Below are 19,116 nucleotides of genomic sequence, written 5' to 3' on the forward strand. Positions count from 1 at the left end.
AGGCTCTTTCACCCTGACATCTTAAATTCAGTGACGTCACCTACTTGGCAGGTTCCCATATGATACACTGTGTTGACACAAGACAAGTCTCAGTTTTGACGTAAACACTTTCATTTTCAAATGTCTAAACTCAAAGAAATATCATGACTTTCGAGTGACTTTTTGCGAGTGACTTTCTTTGCACTTTGGTCATATTTGACACGAACGGTTGAGGTATCTCAGTAATATAAGCAACTGTTTCAATTAGTAATTTCATAAGACTGAGTGGGGTTAGAATCAACGCTGTCGCCACCTACCTCCAGTGAGTGTAACACTTCATACATTGCCAATGACTGTGAATGGAAAACGACAATGAATAGTAAGCGGTTTTACCCCGAAAAAAACACTAGGCATTTTTAGCCCGAAAAAAAATCGACCGTGTATACGAAGGTGTTTTTACCAAAAAAAAAGACCAAGTATAGTCAGGCGTTTTAGAACGAAAAAAACGGGGAAAAAACGACATCCCCCAAAAACAACCTTGTATTTCGAATATTGACCACGTTTCAATATGACAGTAGACAACAACAGTATATAATAAATAAGTGCAGGACAATTGTGAACGTGTTTACTTGTTCGCAGTTTCTTCACCGTGTTTTGGCTTAATCGAACATCGAAAATTCCACTCAATTTGCTTCCCAAACGGCTTTGTGGGTACCTGGCCAGTAGAGGGCGATATGGGCGATTGGATCCAATCCAATAATCACAAAACGAAGAAGAAGCAGCAGCACAAGAGCGGACAGTACCATTTCCGCTTTAAAGAACAACTATTTCCGGTGTAAGAAAGCTGAGTCCTCGGTGAGTAGTTTTAACTTTTTAAACTGACTTTGTCATTTATCTGTGAGCGTTTTATGTGGGAAATTTAGGATCACGATTACGATACATTGCGGCAGTTATTCGACACGCCCACGAGTCGCCGTCAGATGTCAATAGATCAGCGTTTGACTTGAATGTTGTGGATGTTTTGCACAACTAATGTACGATCTACTTGATGTCAGATTAGTCTCTAAACTATTCACAGAAATGCATCCGTGACTTATCACCAACGAAAAATACTATACGAGCTCTTTGTTCGGGAGCATAGCAAACTGCTCAACTATTACTATTAATAGTTGAACAGTTTTTTGATTGAAACGGTATTGCTCATTGTACTTTAAATATGTGAAAGTAGGTCTGCAACAACATGAAAAACTATTCGAATTAAAAAGAAACGACTGTTTTGATGGACAAAACAAGTGTGATTTACCACTTTTGTTTTTTCCCCCACTTCACCAGATTGAAGAGGCTCCTGGGCCAAATGTCAGCTGCCAGACTCGGACGCCATGCGAAAAGGAAGTGCTCGCGTTTGACAAACGGAACGTTTAAGGTTTCTTTTTGGACTTTTTATCGCTCAATATAAACATTTTTCGTGTTTTCAGGCTTTTCAGGTTTGACAAAGTGCACGAAAATGTTTAAATTGAGCGATAAAAAGAAACCTTAAACGTTCCGTTTGTCAAACGCGAGCACTTTAGCTTCTCCGCACGCCGGAAAACAAAAAGAACATTGCAAAACGAGTGTTAGTTCAATCAAACATTGTGCCGTTTAATATTGCAAACGACTTACCGTGGAAGAGTTAAAAAAAAGCCTGAAAAATATTAACAATGTTAAAAGTTGCAAAAATGAGCAATTGCAAGCCAAAAAAAAAAGAAAGTTAAAACGTGCACTTTGTCAAACCTTGTGGTCATCTTGCAGCGGTGCTCTGGGCGTGCAGTCGGTCATCATTGAGGGAAAGAGAACGACTATACAATTTGTCGCAGCTTAAATACGTTTTCGTTAATTACGCCAATCGTCACGTGATTTATTAAAAAAAAAAAAAAAGCAAATAAAAAAAGACCCCAGAAAGAGTCTGACAATAAAATTGGATTGAACATGTGAGTTCGTGATTAAAATCGAAGACGGTCCTTACAGACCGCAACACAGGCCTGTAACCATTAGGCCAACTACACTGAGGATTTCCGCCTTAGACGTTATATTTCAGTAGTCCACACGGTGTCGCCAATTTTAGGAGGTATTGGATTAACGGACAAACATAACATCAAAATGTGAGTTTTTCAAATCCGAGTTAGTCAAGTGGTCTAAGAAGAAACTTACCGTCCAGTTGACTCTTGTTCGCATCCCCTTTTCTGCTCACCTGAATTTATGCACACATGGGCAGGTGAGAGCGGGGACCGAACTGGAGTCGTGTGGACCGCAGCCATAGTTTTAGACCACGCAACCAATGCAGACAATTTTTTTTGCTAATTTTGCTCGGTAGTCATGAGCACTGGCATGTTTTTTTAGAATAAATACAATCTGAAAACAAGATGTTTTCAGATCGGAGTGGGTCAAGTGGTCAAAGACTAGACTTGCTGCCCAGGCAACTCCTGTTCGAGTCCCAACTGATCTGCTGAATTTATGCACAGATATGCAAGTAACAACAGGAATCGAACAAGAGATGGCCAGGCCGCAAACAAACTTTTAGACCACTCAACCATCACAGCTATTTTTTGGTGGAGTTTTTTTGGTAGTCACGAGTACTTACATGACATAGCCTGATAAATATGACGTCCAACGGTAACGTCATAGAATCCGAGTTGGTCGAGTGATGAAAGACTATCCTACTATCCTTGCGGTTCCAGTGACTCCTGTTCAGTCCCCTCTGATCAGCTGAATTTATGCATATTTGCATTTGACAGCGCGAATGCATCTAAACATTTACGAGCACTCAACCACCGCAGCTGAGTTTTTCAGCTAATTTGGATTTGCAGTCATACGCATTGCTATGGATTATGCCCATAAATATAACTTCTCAATGGGAAGCTTTCAGACCAGAGTTCGTCCTGTAGTCGAAGGCTAAACTGGTGACTCTTGTTGAAGTCTCCTTTTCTCCTCATCTACATTCCTCACATGGTGGTCCGAGCGAGGATCGAACCCGAGTCACCCTGACCGCTGCCAAATTTTTAGACCACTCAACCAATGCAGTTGAGCTTTGCAGCAGATCTTGATCGGTAGTCATGCTATCTATTGTCCATACATGTAAGTAGAACTTCCAAATGAGTGATTTTTCAGCGGGACACCCTGAACAAGTTCATCATGATTTATTTTAATGTGTTGCAACTGCGTCACGTTTTACAGCTCCGGCAGGAACATCTCCACCTTTTGCAACAAACGCTTGGTGTCAAGTTCTAAGTGACGTGTGACTTGAACTGAGCATGTGTGCAACGACATCACATATCTTGGAAAAGTCCCCAGTCAAAACATCAAGTCCTACATGTCTCATGTGTGCAGATTCTGTGACCTCGTTGTGTATTTGGCTTAGGATAAATATACTGAAATGCAGACAGAAACATGGATATTTTATTGTTGATAGTTTTTATTTGTCATGGGCAGAGCAATCAACACAACAAAAAATCTAATGCGTTGCACGTAGAGCAGTTAGCGCAGAGCTAATTTGCAACCGTTGTCCCTGGATGAGCTTCTGGGATAGAAACATAACAGCAACACTGTAAAAGACAAGAAAGCACATACATCAGAATGCCAAAAAATGCCTTACGACATGGTGGTTTTTTTGGTCCAAGAATGCCTTACTATACATGGTTGTTTTTTTTTCGGCCAAAAATGCCTTACATTACATGGTCGTTTTTTTCGGGCTAAAAACCCCTTACTATACATGGTCGTTTTTTTTCCAGCCCAAAAACGCCTTACTATACATCATGTTTTTTTTTTCGGCTAAAAATGCCTTACTATACATGGTCGTTTTTTAAGATCTAAAAACGGCTTCCTAACCATGGTCGTTTTTGAAACCCCACGCGGGCCGGGGAGAACATGCAATATCCGTAGAGGGAGGCCGGAGCGGAACATTAACTCTTGACCTCTGCACTTTGAAGGCATCGTGCTCACCACTCGAATTCCAGGCTGCCATCTGGAGAAAAACAGAAACCACAAAACACACGTGGGTGTAATCCTCCAACTCACCGATATGTGGCAGTGTCAAAAATGTCCCCTCACCCATTCCAGTGGACTGCAGTTCCGTCAGCCAATAGCAAGACGCCCTTTTCTCGCGCGAAATATCTCCTTCAAAATAATAGGTATAGCAACTGATTTGTAGTCGTTTACGTTGTTGAAAAAGACAATTCTTTTACTTTGACATGATGTAGTCCGACGTCGCACAGTTGTCTTTAAACGACCAACATGGCGGCGCCGAATAGGAAGCAGCTGTTAAGCTTCCTCAGCGAGTTTGGTGCATTTATTTTGACTCGCTTTGGATTCTGGAACTGCTTCTGTATGCTAATGCTTTTTGCTGAACGAGCTGACTCCAAAAGGTAAAGCAAACCAGAATCTATGTATAAATACAAGGTCTTTATAAGTCTCGATCGTTGGTTAAGTTAGCCAAAAGCTCAAACAAAAACAAAACAAATAGTCAAAACTCTTTGACATCTGTGATGGAACGTCGTAATTATAAACGATTCGTGTATATTTGCAAGCGGAATCAAATCGTTTATAAGTCTCCCTAGCAGGGTGAACCATATTCGTTTGCTTGGTCTTTGACTGCACGCACTGAAGACCTGCAATTACGTAGAATGGTGTAATTATTACTTCAGCCCTCAAGTCTCAACTATCTTGTGGCCCGAATGTTCAAAAAGAAAACGATCAAAAACTTTTCCAACTCTATTCATTTAAATTTTGCAAACAACAGTTCAAAACAATTTCAGGTGATCAAATCAGTAATGTTTTACGATACATACAATTACATCAAGACGTCAATCTCTAGAATTATTTTATATTGTCAGCCTAAAAAAAACGTAGATTTTTTTGGGGAGAATCCCTCAGTGATGAGCGGAAAAATATATTCACTGGCTTTTCCACTTTTCTTGGAACTGTAAATTGGCCAATAGACGGCACTAAAGTACCAGTTTTAAATTTGACATGGTTGTGGTACAAGCTTGGTGCTTTAAAATTAATGAGGAAAAGAAGGGACATACCTTTGCTCTCTAACCATGCTTTTGGAAAATGGATTCAAGTCCAGCACAACAACTCTTCTCCCTTGTTAAAACGGTGGAATACAAGCATTACATTATTGAATTGTGTCGCTTTGATATTATTCATACATTTTCAAAGCAAATCGATAATTGTGCATCACAAGGTTAAACTCAAATCAGCGATGTGATAAGGCATCGTTTGGATTGTTGCTTACAGGAAGCCAGACATCCTTGTGCCGTACCTGTATGTGGACATGGGGGCTGCGGTGCTCAGTGCCAGCTTCATGTCTTTCGGAGTGAAAAGGCGTTGGTTCGCCATGGCCACCGCCATCCAGCTGGCGGTCAGCACATACGCGGCATACATCGGGGAGCAGGTACACTACGGAGAATGGCTTAAGGTGAGCATGCCGACAGGTGTTTGTCAATCGTGACAAAAACTGAGTGGATAAATGAGTGGCCTTTCAACAGGTGCGCATGTATTCCCGAGCGCTCGCCATCATCGGGGGCTTCTTGATTCTGGCCAGTGGGGCGGGAGAGGTTTACCGGCGGAAAGCTCGCAGCAGGTCTCTGCAGTCCATCGGCCAAATCTTCTTGGGGGTTTATCTCATCTGTGTGGTACGATCTCCATTGCAACATAACAAAAACCCTTTTCGTTTTTGTAAAGTCATGAGGTCATACATTGTTGCATTTTTCAATGAATTAAAATTAGTTGTCCCAAAATTATCTGTACCGTTTCATTTTTCCCCCACATTGATGTATTTCAAGCAAATACAGTACAAAATCCATGTTCAGATCTGGAATCAAATTAACATTTTACATGAATGTAGCATTATTCCAATTGTTTTTAGTTTCAAATTATTACTGTGCGACAATTACATTTTAATAAAGTTACATTGCATTCAGTATGAGTTTAATTTAAATTGTCAACAAAGTACAGTAGTTCAAATGTTGTAATCTATTTTATATACTTTATAGTTGAATTTGCTGCATTCCTATTCTGAAAACTATTTTATTAAATCATCATCAGCAGCAGAAACAAAATGATACCTGCGGGTGTGCGTTTGCAGGTGTACTCGTTGCAGCACAGCAAAGAGGACCGCCTGGCCTACTTGAACCACCTACCAGGCGGCGAAGTGGCGCTGGCGCTGCTAGCGGCGGCGTTGGGCGTGCTAGCTCTGGCCTTCCTGTCCGGACGCTACGTGCGTACGGCGGCGCAAATCCTCGCCACGGCGTTGCCGCTGGTCGTGCTACTTATCGACGGCAACTTGGGCTACTGGCATCACACTCGCAAGGTGGAATTCTGGAATCAGATGAAGCTCATCGGGCATAACGTGGGAATCTTCGGTGCGGCGCTCATATTGGCGACGGATGCCTAAGAGATCAATCCGCTGGGGAAGGAAAAGAAAAACTGTCCACATGCTGTCCTTGAAGCTATCTGGTGCAAGTCTTTCATCTTTAGTCTGAAAGGGAAACTACATTTTTTTCCCTTTGACAGTCTTTGATGTAAATATGTCCTTTTATACATTTGCATTGTCATTTTTATGTCATTAAAATATGATTTTAGAAATTCACTCAATGGAGTCATTTGGATTGAATCTAATTCAATTGGGAATGTTATTTCTGTAATAGAATTATTTTGACAGTTGCTGGTGTCCATAAAACTGTGTTAAAAATGTATTTTTAAAATATTCGGTATCCCACAGCTAAGCAAATTTAGGTTAGTCCCCCAAAATGAATATGGCTTTTCAAAAATGGCTAAAATTTACAGTCAGAATTTTTATTACGTTTATTTTAGAAAATGTCTTTTAAAGTGTGGCGTTTCAAGTCACATTCTGTTTTAAAATACAGAAAATACAGACAGTAGAACATGGGAGACGGCCAAAACAAATAAAACAAACAAAACAGAAAAAGATGACAGAAAATAAAGCTAACAAGCTTTTCTGACTGCGCTAGTTTTTTGTCTTTTCTGAAATGAAACTGAAGGCGAAGAGAAGGAAACAAAGGGATAAAGGATGGAGGAGCCGGAGGGCAGGATTCAAGTTAGTTAAGGAAACTATGGTGCCTTTTATGGTTTATGATTAAATTATTCTTTATAAAGTCTAATTTTAAGATTTCATCTTTCTCTCTTTCGCATTTTTTTTCTCGTTTTTTTTATCATCTTCAGGATCCAGGAAGGAACTTCTAGCGCGTCGCCACGTAGCGGACGCCTGCGCTTAGAGCAAGGAATGCCGATTTGGCTTGGCGGCGGCAGCAGGAGCGGGGAAATGGAACGACGGGCAATCCGGGGCCTCCTCTGCCGCCGCCGCCTGGCCTCCCCACGGCGGCGCCTCAAGAAGATAAAGTGGAGTCCTTCTGTGTTTGCTGTGCTTGTGAACGCTGCATGGACTTCTGACTTTCCACGTCTCTAAAATGTTTCTCCACCTGCGTAGGAGCAAACCAGGGGGTCAATAATTTGACATTTTCCACCCCTCACATATTACATGGGGTTTTAAATCTTAAAAAACAAAAATAGATTACTTTTCTAATAATAATAATAATCGTAATCCATTTCATTAATAAGCGCCTTTCAAAACTCTCAAAGTCACTTTACAGTCATAGGATAAAGTTCTTTTGTGGGTGAGCAGCGGCAGCCACATGTGCCAGCATTCACTCAAGTAACTCAAATAGATCGAAAGCTGGCTAGCGGATAGCAAATAAAGAGCGAATAGATATCCAGATAGCCAAGAGCGAGCCAGCTAGACAGCTTACAGCCAGTCAGCTAATAGCGACCTAGCTAGCTAATGGATAGCAAATAATTCGCTAATAGTTAGCCAGATGGCCAACCGCTAGCCAGCTTACAGCCAGTCAGCTAGACAACTAATAGCTACATAGCTAGCTAATGGATAGCAAATAAATAGCTAATAGCGACCCAGATAGCCAACAGCTAGCCAGCTTACAGCCAGTCAGCTAGACAGCTAATAGCTAGCCAGCTATCGAATGGATCACAAATAGCTAATAGATAGCCAGATAGCCAACAGCTAGCCAGCTTACATTGTCAGCTTTTGAAAAAAAAAATCAGTAATTTTCTTAAAAGATTGCGACTGAATTCCTGTCATATAAATCAATTTCTTTCTTTTAACGCGTCTGTTAATCAATAAAAATAAATTGACAGATGAATCAATAACTAATCATGACAGCGAGAACGCTCCCCCCCCCGAAACGTGAACTTTTCTACGTCATGCACCTTGAACCTGACTCGAAACGGCGTGATAAATGATTCCGGTGAAAATAAAATCATCAAAATGAGCATACTCACTATTTTGCGTACATGACTTAAAGCGCTTCCCTCTTTGCCCTTGCAGTTGTCCACCTGGTAAGGCGGCGAGATGACGACGTCGTCCATCACGATAATGTTCTTCTCCTGCCATTTACACTCTTTGATGCTACGCAGGGGGTGGGAAGAACGAGAGTGTCGAGTTGACAAGAAAATTGAGCGAAAAAGTTAAACAACTGAATTTGATGGCCGCTTACGTTTTGTGAATAGTCTGAAATAGCTGCTGGCCCTCAACAGACACCCCGGCACTGATTGCATAGGCTTGGGACAGCTTGTCCTCCTTTTCTGTCTTTGCTCGATTGGCAAGCTGCAGAAAAATAAAGATGGGGAAATTTTAAGCTTTGCACATGACATGACAAGTTTTCGGCGGAAGAATACTAAACCACATGGTCGAACAACGCCACAGTGGCCGGCAGACTAGTGTTCCACACCCACATTCTTTCAGTGCACTCAGTGCAGACATGGTTTGTTATCAAGTGGATACTTTTGCTTTTTTGGGACCGAATAACACCCCACCACAGGCTAGTGTTCAGCCGAAGAGGACACAAAACAAAATTACGGTCGACCAGACGGAGATCATCAAGAAACACGTTTTTGTGACTTAGCGTCCCAGTACCAGTATGCTAAGTCAACCATTGCTACGTGTGGCTAACGGTGTTTCTGTGTTGTCTAAGCAACATTCTCAGGCAATGAAAGAGGTTGAAAAACTTCTGTTGATTTGGATTAACGACAAGCAGCTAGCAGGGGACATGGTGGTGAGGGTATTATCGCCGAGAAAGCACGGCACTCGGATATCATCAAGAGGCAACTACATCAACGACCATAACAAAGGTAAATAAAACGACTTACAGTACATATATATATATATATAAATATCCTGTATTATACAGTACAGTGTATTTCTTTAACTACAATACAATAGCACATTTATCATACATAAAATAAGGTATATTTGGTGTAGTTTTAAGGCTTATTTAGTTGAAAATTATGTTTTATGGGGACCTGGAAACAGATTATTCTCATTTTTAATGGTTTCCTATGGGAAATAAATGTTTGGAGGGCACACTTTTCATCTTACACACACTTTCTGAGAACCAATTAAGTTCGTAAGCTGAGGTATCACTGTATATTTTAAACCATTTTGAAATATGCAGGCATGTACATGGACATTCAGTGGTTCGCGCGAGGCCTAAAAATGTCCATCCCTCCATTTTCAATGCCACTTGTCCTCCATTAGGACTGCATCTAAGCTGGAGACTAGCTCGGTCGGCATCCAAATGAGACAAGCGCCCAGTTACATATACGACGGGGTTAGTATGCAAGCCGCTTCACTTCCTCATTTCATGGAAACATTGACTAAAAAAGACATGACGCTTCATGTTTGAAGTGAGATTAAATTAAAAGTCAAATATTAACTGGAAACTGTTACTACAGGATAGTCAAAACATTGAACAAAGCGCACACTTTGTTTATCAGACAATTTTGATAAAAACACCCCCAAAAGTGACTTTTTCTCCGCGTTCGCCACAATCCATTTTTGCGGTTACACTGACCTTGCTGACGTTCAGTGATGCTAGAGGGGGCGGAGTCTCAGTGCGGTCGGTGATGATGTCCACTTCGGAAACGTAGGCTAAATTGATCAGGACGACGTCGCTGAGGTTGGGCTTGCCGCTGGAGGAAGCACATTCTGGAGGAGGGTCATTAAGGACACGTAAAAAAAACAAAAAAGGCGGTGGATCAAATGAGTATGTTGCAATATATTACTAACAATAGCAAGTTGCGTGCAAAAAAAAGATAACATCGCCAAAGAACGCGTCCGACAAGCATGTCAACCATGATCACTTATCACACCACTCCTTAGATTCATCAAATCAGAGATATGTTGCCATCACGCTGCTGTTGACTGTCAAGGTAGCCGGAAAATCAAGTTACTCCTCAGCTAACACGATAACACAAAAATGTAACATTTTTCAGAAAATAATCGTTAGGTTTTACAGTGTTATGCTCATGTTGTTGCTTTTACAAAGCTTATGTTTTGAAGAAGTTGCAGATTCTCTTACTCAATATTTAGACTCCTTTTTCCCTTAAAGCTCTTTAAACCTGTTTGTTATACTCATTTTTGCTAGCTACAGGGCATACTACTTTCCTTTCGACGTGCGCAAGCAAATGCACTTGTTTACCAAAATAACACTTCCTATAGGCTCGGATGGTAAATGAGTATTTCTCTGCACCCTCATATCAAATGGCCTGCGGTTGTTGGTCACCTATAACAACTGTGACCTTGAAAGATCAGTCGAGTGGCATTGTGGTTCAATTACAAGTTTTGACTTTGCAATGCACACTTCATGATGACTTCAATGACACACAAACTATCAGGTGAACATTCACACCTACATCAGGGATGCTCAAATACCAATGGAATGGGACACTTTGTGTATCATTTTGAAGACAATAGAGCAACTGTATGGATGGTGGCGGTACTGTTTGTACACACATCCACTTGTAGAATCGCACACCCATAAGGGGCTGCAGAATTGCTCAACGTGAAGCTAGCGGCTAACAGAAGGCCCCACATGGAACAACTTTTCTTGATCGTAACTGATACAATTGCCATTATTTCCATTGGAAAGATAACTCTATTTTATTGGTGAAACGTGCACGTGGGCAACTTGAACGGAAATACAGGGGCAGGGCCAGTGAGAGCTTGATAGACCCTAGCTAGCATGTTAGCCTTCCGACACAGACCCTCATTGTGGCGTGAATGGGAACGGGTGGCACACGAGAAACCCGCGACTGCAAACACGCTTAACTTTGCACGAATCCTCATTGTAATTACACGCGATCACGTTCGAACTGTAACATACAGTCAGCACGCTGCGTTAGCTTGCTAGCTTGCCACCGTTTGCGCACCCATTACCATGATGCCTGACGCTGCCAGATAGTGATCCAAGTCGACCAGTGGCAACACAATGAGCAGATTCAAAACACATCCATTGACCGCTGCGGTCACGCCGGCACGTCCGACAACGCATCCCGAATCCCACGAACGCAGACGTATGCAACAGCGTCCGGAATCGTGCTCTTAAAACGCAGAAAGACGATGTGGAAGCCAGCTAGCGTCAAATACGCCAGGCGGTGCACTATTTGACATATTTTCGGCGAGCCGACAGGCCCTCCGAGCAGGGCCAGGCCACCCGGCCAACTGCTGCTCGGCTTCCAAAGCAAAAGGATACTCAGAGTCAGCATCTTGGACTGGTAGTCGAAGGCGACCACCTCCCCTTGCAACCGCTGGTCCAAGCAGGTGAGACAAGAGACATGGCTCCCGACGCTGAAATACTCCCCCGGTCCAGGAGCCGCCATCTTCTCCGCCAGCAAACCGGAGCGCGTGCCTTACGTAGCGCGACGTGATGACGTATGCGGGGCGTGTGTCGCGAGTCACGCCGCCCAGCATTCCGGCGACGACGCTGCGTTACGGCAAAACAAATATGAAATAACTCAGAACGTCACATGGCCATACGTGCGTCGGGCGCTCTTTGTAATGAGCATTTTTATAACTCGTATGCGTGATGACAAGTCTGACGTTTCACGTGATTTTTCATTCATGTAAGAGCGAACTCTAGTGGAAGCGAGGGGAAATTACGGCCCTCTTACTAAGAAGTCACATTGCTTGTGATAGTCACACACGGACATGTTGATGGATTGCATCCACACGTACGGCATTTGGATGGCCGAAATCCTCCAGAACAGGACGAATAGGTTGGAGAACCTTTGGCTGCTCCTCACCCACGTTGGCGGCCCAAAAGCGGCTTTCCTATTCGTCTTCCCCTGCTCGTACTTTTTTTGCCGGAGGACGGGCGTCGGCGTGTTGTGGGTGGCCGCGGTGACAGAGTGGCTCAACTTGATGCTCAAGTGGTATTTATGTATATTATTTATTTATTATTTATTGCAATTCTTTTTTTCAATGTCATTTTTGTGTTTAAAACAGCAATGTTTCAAATGTAATGGTGTTGAGGCTCAATATTATTGTAGTTTTGCTTGTTCATTATCTTTCGTTGGTTTTAATAATAATAATAAATTTAATTTATAAGCGCCTTGCAAATCTCTCAAAGACACTTTGCGGTCACGTATTTTTTTGTGCGGGTGAGCAGCGGCAGCCGTTCGCTTCTGTTTTAACTTTAGTTTTTGTAATTCAGTTAGTTTTGATTAGCTTTTTAGATTTCTATCTTCTCTCAAACATGCAAATCCACTTTAAGAGTGCCTCATTGTCAACAGCGAGTGCATGGAGAATAGATGCATTTTATATCATTAAAATTTGCCACACTGTTGTAAACGCTTGTCTCTGGCGTGTCAAAATGAAAACATATGGGTTGGTGGGCTTTCAAGGACAGTTCAATAAGGACAAACTTAATTGAAAATGAATGGATGTTTTTATCATAAAATTTCGAGAATGTGTTAAGATGGTTAACCAAATGCATTTTTTTTTCAAATTTAATTTCTAGTGTACTTTTTGGTGAAAGACCATTCTGGTGGATCGGTGAATCACAAGCCAACAAGTTACCCAAGCTTAGGCAATACTCCTCCACTTGTGAAAATGGCCCAGGTGAGAATTTTTGCTACTTCAGTTATAACTCTGTTCGATTTGGAACCTTTTTTTTATATGCCCCCCCTCCTGCATCCCTCTCAGGCAGTCCATCGGGACACGCTATGGTCACTGCAGCGGTCTGGTGGGTGGTGGCCTCCTCCCTGAGGTCCTTCCTGTACCGCCGCAATTGCAGGTGAGGTGCTCAACACAACTCAATTCACAACATTGCAGTTTGGTTGTTAGTAAACATTTCTCCACAGAAGGTACTGCAAGATGATATTCAAGTTCACTGTCCAATTTAACATAAAACAAAGGCCTGTCTAAAACAATATATACTTTAAAAAAAGATGAGTACAGTATAACATTTCTAAAAGTGGAGATATTAGTCCTATGATGACATTTTTACAGAATCGCTGCAAGGTCTGGAGGGAATTAAAATCACCAACATTGACTGACTCCAAAACAAATAAATGACAATTCGATCGGTGGAATCTGTCCTAATACTTAATTCCCCCCCCCACTTGTATTGTCTTTGTGTTGCAGCATGCCAGTCACCTACATTCCCTATATGATTTACGGGATTTTACTGGTGCTCGTGGGTATCTCTAGAGTGTTTGTCTTAGCCCATTTCCCACATCAAGTGGTTACTGGTTCCATTGCAGGTATGTGTACCGATTGTGTGGGTGTCTTTGTGTGTATAAATTAACTCAACAAATACAGTACTGACTTTGTCAAATTTGTGTCAATAAAATTGGCAAATACTGACTTAGTATAATTGTTTTTTTTTCTGAAAGGTCTTCTGGTAGGATTATATCTGAACCGTGGCTTTCCAGAAAAGCGCTCATTCCGGTTCTTTTTCATTGTCGCTGTCTCCTTGCTCCTTGGAACGCTGATACTGAATGCCGGATTGCGACTGCTGGGCGTCGACCTCTCCTGGTAAGACCTCTTTTAGTGTCTCATTTGGTTGCATAGGATATTTCTCATTACAAAACAGTCATGCAAAAAATGATTAGTATGGTAATTATGAGTTTGATTCCTAACCTCTGTGCCAAAGCTTAAAATCGCGATGTGAGAGAATATTTATTTATGACAAATAAGTATTCTAATGTATTTATGCCTATGATGTTTAGTGAACAATTATTTACTCTTCCATGAGATTGCAAGTTATGTCTCTTAAGATGAAGTTTCTGTTTCTGCGGTGTGCCATGAAATTTTCACATAAAAAAAAACCCTTAGGAAATAAAGGGAAAAAAATCTTGGAAGAAAGAAAAAAAAAATCAGAAGATGCAAATATGCCAAATGCAAAAGTGACATGCTAGCTTTGAAATGAAATAGAAAATAAAAATATTTCACCTTGTAGGTCTTTAACATTGGCGAAGAAGTGGTGCAGCCGCTCCGAGTGGGTCCGACCCGATGTGGCCCCTTTCACCTCACTGGCCCGGGACTGCGGGGCCCTGCTGGGTCTTGGTCTGGCTCAGCATTGGAAGCCTGGCGGCTGGCCGCTACCTTGGGGGGCCCAGGCCGTATCTTTAGCGTTGTCATCTGTGGCTCTTTATTTAGTGTGCAGCGTCCCGCTGCCGCTTCGACCACCTGTAATCTACTATGGGTTGTTTTTTGTCAAATTTGCTTTGGTGCCGCAGATTGTGGTGCTGGTGCCTGGGTTGATTCATTTTATGATGCGTAAGATGAAGATGAGCTAGATGAATTTTGTATTTTTTTGCTTTTGTCTATATAAAAATAGCATATGTTTATTTGAATCATGTTCCATTTGATTTGGGTGATTTTGTGAAATCACTTTACATTTTCATTCGAACTGAGCAAATATGAACCTGACTTATGGTTTACTTGATTAAGTCTTCTGTAGTGCCCTAAAAGTCACTGTTGCAGAAAATAAAGGACTAAAACATGCACCGTGTATCGGTAGGCAACCATTTATAAATATGTTTTTTTTCTTCCTCCCGCAATACATTGTACTGTACAGGTTACAATCAGTTAGCATGAGATAAAAACACATTCTGCTGACTTTTTTTGTTTTTTAATCATTTTGTCTTTTGTTTTTTAATGTATATCACAGCGATCTGAAAGCTCACGTGTACAGGCAAGAGAACTCTGCTCGGCAAGCAAAATACATGAAACAAAATAATCAAAAGAATGGGAAATGGGGGCATACCAGCCTGCTATACATGTTTCCGCTTAAGAATAGAACATGCATCAGATTATTTACAGCCAGCTAACACACACACACACACAGAGAGATTTGAACCATACACTCTTGGATAGCTTCCATTTAGAAGATCGCAAAGTAAGTATAATACAGTCGACACCATCTCAGTAAAGATAAGGGGGACATTAACGGTACCTAGTTGAACTCCTGCAAGAAGGTTTCGGGGTTTGGGGGCTTGGCTTGTGGTGATTATGGTGTTGAAAAGTTAGCTTTTTTGTGCAACAGTGTCAGTCTTGAAACGTTTTCTTTGCCAGGTTGCAATGAAATGTCAGGTTTGAACTTAACTGGGCAATTGTAGAAACACCCGCAAGTAAACAACACCCAGTGAGTGTGGGTGTTGAATCTTTAGCTGTGAAAAGTGAGGGTATTGAAACACCGCACATTCCTATTGAGCTGTGACTAGGGAAAAATATATATTTAGAACCCTTTCACCAGGAAAAAGTTTGGGTATTGTAACACCCACATATCTTGTGTGTGTGTGTGAAAGAAAAATCGGCTATTGAAACCTTTCACCAGGAATATGTGGGTGACCAATAGGTTGCACCTGTACAACTTGTGCTCACAAAGTCTTTACATCCGTCCCAAGTCTTTAAAAGATTGTGTGGTAAATCTCATTTCTGATACTCCTTGTACTAAACAATCAGATGAGAAATAAATGGGGGGGGGGATGCTGAAGTGCACCATTTAGCGCTTTTTTAGTCAATTCAAACAAAGACGTTGCTTGCTTTTCATCCTGAAATCTTGTGTGAGGAAAAAAAAGGTGAACGTCAACCAGGTTTTTCTTTTGGCACATTTCCTGGTCTTGGAAAAATACGTCGGCAAAGACCTAATAAACGAACGCAAGTTGCGACCATGACAGCCTTCCCCTCCACCCCAAAAACTGAGCTTGTGTTAAGAGTTTAAGCACGTCCGTCCCTCCTTGGTTCAGCAGTGGGACACCAAGGCAGCGTGAACGATTTACGATTCAAATGACTTTTCCTCTCATTTTTATGTACAATGTATATAACTTAATTATAAATATGATCATTTCTTCTCTATTTTGTACTTAAGTTGTTGAGCCGTTTTGTATTTTGCCGAGCAATGTACAGTATTGAACATATTATTTTATTACATTGAATAGAGTTTACTAGCGACCATGGTTAAGAGCGCACAAGATAAAGAGTACCAGTCCGAGATTCTGTGCAGTTTTTGGAAGAAGCGCAATGGACGTTGTCCAGAGCCTGGACTCAAGTCTGTGAGCATTACAGGACCGTCTAGTCATGGAGTTTCAGTCAGTCAGGTTCAAGTCCGAGACCCTAATAGTGTGTGTAGCCTCCCCCCCTTGCACCAGTCCTTTAAAGTATTTTTTTAGTTTTGCTGCTGCTAAGAGTTTCTGTCCGAGGCGTCACACGTTAGACTCCACAAACGGTCTCTTTGGTTTGATGGGTGAGGAGGGCCCTTGCGTGCGGGAGTCTCGGGAGAGTTGGCGGTACATGTTGTCCTGGTAGGCCTGCGCTACAGGCAGAGTCCTGGCCACCTTTACGTCCGGGTAGGTGGGCACTTGACTGACTCGCTCCAGGATATCCCCGGTGCCGCGTGAGCCGTTGGCCAGCTTGCTCATCGAGGGCGGCGGCGTCTGGGCGTAGTAGTCCTCTTCCAGTAGGTGGCCGTTCTGTGCGTTATTGGTCTTGTTGTAATAGGCAATGTTTCCTAGCGAGGTGGGCGGGCTGTAGGTGGACCCCTGTTGGACCAGTTGGCCGGGTGAGGTGGGACTGACTGCAGAGTCCATGGACGTCATGGCCCGAGACCGGGAGGGCTGGTGCAGGTACTGCTGAGTCCGCGCCGTCTTGTCTATGACGCCCATGAAAGGGGTGTTCCGAGAGCGGGCTGGCTCGCCCTGATACAGCCCCCCGCTACCCTGCGAGGGGGAGATGGGCGACATGTCGTCGCAAGGCCGCTCGTAGGTGGCCTGTAAGGGGATCTCCATTTGTTGGATGGAGGAGGAGGGCCTGAAGCCCGGTGTTAGGTTTGAACTGGAGCCGGTGGAGATGTTGTTACTGGAGGGGGAGAAACGAAGGCCTACGCTTTGCGAGTGGATGAGTGGCCTCGGGGTGGGAACGTGCGGCTTTATCTCGGTAGTGTTGGCACTGACGGGGCGTCTTGACATTTGCGGGACCTCGGGGGAGCCCAGCTGGCAAGGCGGCAAGGCATTGGCTCGTTCGAGCACATGCTCAGAGACGGGGTAGTAGGCGGCGGACTGGCTGCGACTGATCTGAGGCGTCTGACTGTAACGGATGCCCGCCGGACCCCCGCTGCTGGCGCGGTAAGCTGAGGAGGGGCGCTGGGGTAGCTCGTCTTTCAACAGGCCCGACTCCATAACCCCTCCTCGGCCGCCGTGCTGACAGAGGGCGCCAGAGCTGAGGCTGGCTTGCACCTGTGACATAGAACGCCCGTCCAGCGAAGGCTGGTACACCAGTCGGCTGTCCATGTCCACCGAACTGCCCTGGTAACGGCTACCGATGGGGTGACCCATCTGCCCCCCGTAGCCGCTGTTGCCCATCATGCTGCTGGGCTGGTTTGTGCGCACGATTTGGGCGATGGAGGGCTGCAGACGGAGCCCCTGGGATTGGTGGTGCTGGGACGAAAGCGAGGGTTGAGAGGTGAGCTGAAAGGAGCGCTGGCTGCTCATTTTGGACAGGGGTGACTTGGGACGACCGGGGTGCTGCTCCGTCTGGTAGCGCACCGGCGAGCCAGACTGAGATCTGTACAGACAAACGCTGTCCACTGGCGGACTGGCTCTGTACTGGGCAGCCCGCCGCAGAGGAGACGGCGGCGGGCTCTGTCGGTCCATCCCCTGCCCGCCGGTCCCCATGGGCGGCGGGCTGAAGCGGTAGGACGGCTGGTGCACTGGGGAGGTGTGCGGCGAGCTGTGACGATAGTGAGAGTTGTGATGTGTCGGGGAGAGGGAGGGCGGCGTAGTCTGGTAAGACCCATGGGTAGGGGAGGACATGGAGGACGAGGTGGGGTGGTACTCATAAGGCTGTCCCATCGGAGATCCTCCAGGTCGATAGATCTGGTCTACATGCGTGGGGGACAGTGGAGGACTCTGGATGATGGGGAGACTGGAGGGATTGCTAAGGGAATCCGGTGGGGGAAGACCCATGGACATGGCCTCCAGCTCCTGCGCTAGGTAGTCCTCATCCTCAAAGAGATCCTGGACAGGTTCCATGTCCTCCAGACGTGGCTCCGGGGGAGGCGGGAGAGGCATGGGGAGGGATAGGCACACTTCGTCCTCTGGGGGAGGTGTCGGAGGCGGGGAAGGAGGAGGCTCTAGTTCCAAGTCTGGAGGCTGGAGCTCTCCCTGGTTTAGTTGGTGACACTCCTCCTCCACGCGTTGCAGCAGCCGCTGGATCTCTCGGTTGTTGGGGCACTGCTTCATGGCTTCGTTCAGGTCCTCTAAGGCTTCGGGAAATTGCCTGCAAGTGTCATTGAAGATTAAATCAACAGAGGCCGCAGCATCTACAGTATTTATTTATTTTCCACTTCACTTCTGAGGAAGAAGTTTGGACACTCTTGATGGAATGAAGCAGAGTTATAGTCTCCTCGGCGTGCATACCTGCTACTACGCTTAGCCCGGGCCCTGGCATAGTAAGCTTCGTAGGATTTCGGTTTCAGTTCGAGGGCCTTGGTAGCAAATTCCTCAGCCATCCCAAAGTCCTAGGAGTAAGAAATCAAGACTCAACTCCATGCCAGTGGAGAAAACCACATCGCTGGTAACTGTTTTTAGGATCGTCCCTGACTTACGTTCATTTTCCTGCGACATCGGGACAGGTTGAGGAAGAGCGAAACCTTGAGCTCCCTGAACGTCTTGAGGTCCTCGCTGAAGCCTTCGCGTGGGAACTTTTTGAGTGCGTACTGATAACGTTGTGCTGCCTCCTTCACCTTCCCCTTCTGTCAGGACAGTCAAACAAATTTACAATTGGGG

The 19,116-nt window shown here is 44.1% G+C and overlaps 4 protein-coding genes and 2 long non-coding RNA genes across 8 annotated transcripts in view; 3 read left to right on the forward strand and 3 right to left on the reverse strand.

Annotated features, from left to right (window-relative positions):
- The first annotated feature begins 818 nt into the window (after positions 1-818).
- Positions 819-3,568, forward strand: LOC148887239 (uncharacterized). Its single transcript, XR_016117721.1, has 3 exons — positions 819-834; positions 1,312-1,402; positions 3,190-3,568. It is a non-coding gene; the product is annotated as an uncharacterized LOC148887239 (long non-coding RNA).
- A 231-nt stretch (positions 3,569-3,799) lies between these two features.
- Positions 3,800-5,244, reverse strand: LOC148887240 (uncharacterized). The gene is made up of 3 exons (XR_016117722.1): positions 5,037-5,244; positions 4,063-4,128; positions 3,800-3,976 (listed from the first exon to the last, which is right to left on the reverse strand). It is a non-coding gene; the product is annotated as an uncharacterized LOC148887240 (long non-coding RNA).
- tmem101 (transmembrane protein 101) lies at positions 4,219-6,653 on the forward strand. Its single transcript, XM_089016219.1, has 4 exons — positions 4,219-4,376; positions 5,251-5,431; positions 5,502-5,648; positions 6,101-6,653. Exons 1-4 carry the CDS (start codon positions 4,246-4,248, stop codon positions 6,407-6,409), a joined length of 768 nt encoding a protein of 255 aa, XP_088872345.1. The 5' UTR covers positions 4,219-4,245; the 3' UTR covers positions 6,410-6,653.
- A 136-nt stretch (positions 6,654-6,789) lies between these two features.
- lsm12b (LSM12 homolog b) lies at positions 6,790-11,739 on the reverse strand. The gene is made up of 5 exons (XM_089016220.1): positions 11,580-11,739; positions 9,900-10,033; positions 8,544-8,653; positions 8,329-8,455; positions 6,790-7,454 (listed from the first exon to the last, which is right to left on the reverse strand). The coding sequence occupies exons 1-5, from the start codon at positions 11,704-11,706 to the stop codon at positions 7,362-7,364; spliced, it is 591 nt and encodes a 196-aa protein (XP_088872346.1). The 5' UTR covers positions 11,707-11,739; the 3' UTR covers positions 6,790-7,361.
- A 111-nt stretch (positions 11,740-11,850) lies between these two features.
- g6pc3 (glucose-6-phosphatase catalytic subunit 3) lies at positions 11,851-14,836 on the forward strand. Its single transcript, XM_089016218.1, has 6 exons — positions 11,851-12,258; positions 12,846-12,946; positions 13,031-13,121; positions 13,472-13,590; positions 13,723-13,864; positions 14,289-14,836. Exons 1-6 carry the CDS (start codon positions 12,035-12,037, stop codon positions 14,626-14,628), a joined length of 1,017 nt encoding a protein of 338 aa, XP_088872344.1. The 5' UTR covers positions 11,851-12,034; the 3' UTR covers positions 14,629-14,836.
- A 111-nt stretch (positions 14,837-14,947) lies between these two features.
- tanc2b (tetratricopeptide repeat, ankyrin repeat and coiled-coil containing 2b) overlaps positions 14,948-19,116 on the reverse strand; it is a 77,918-nt gene continuing 73,749 nt past the window's right edge. For all 3 annotated transcript variants that reach the window (XM_089016217.1, XM_089016215.1, XM_089016216.1), the window contains 3 exons: positions 18,936-19,082; positions 18,748-18,848; positions 14,948-18,607 (listed from right to left, as the gene is read on the reverse strand). In XM_089016217.1, the coding sequence (XP_088872343.1) occupies positions 16,537-18,607; positions 18,748-18,848; positions 18,936-19,082 (2,319 nt within the window). In that variant the 3' untranslated portion in view covers positions 14,948-16,536. The remainder of the gene's footprint in view (positions 18,608-18,747; positions 18,849-18,935; positions 19,083-19,116) is intronic.

Source organism: Hippocampus bargibanti, linkage group LG15 (genome assembly GCF_051943395.1).
Source record: "Hippocampus bargibanti isolate YZ-2025 linkage group LG15, ASM5194339v1, whole genome shotgun sequence".
NCBI lineage: Eukaryota > Metazoa > Chordata > Actinopteri > Syngnathiformes > Syngnathidae > Hippocampus > Hippocampus bargibanti.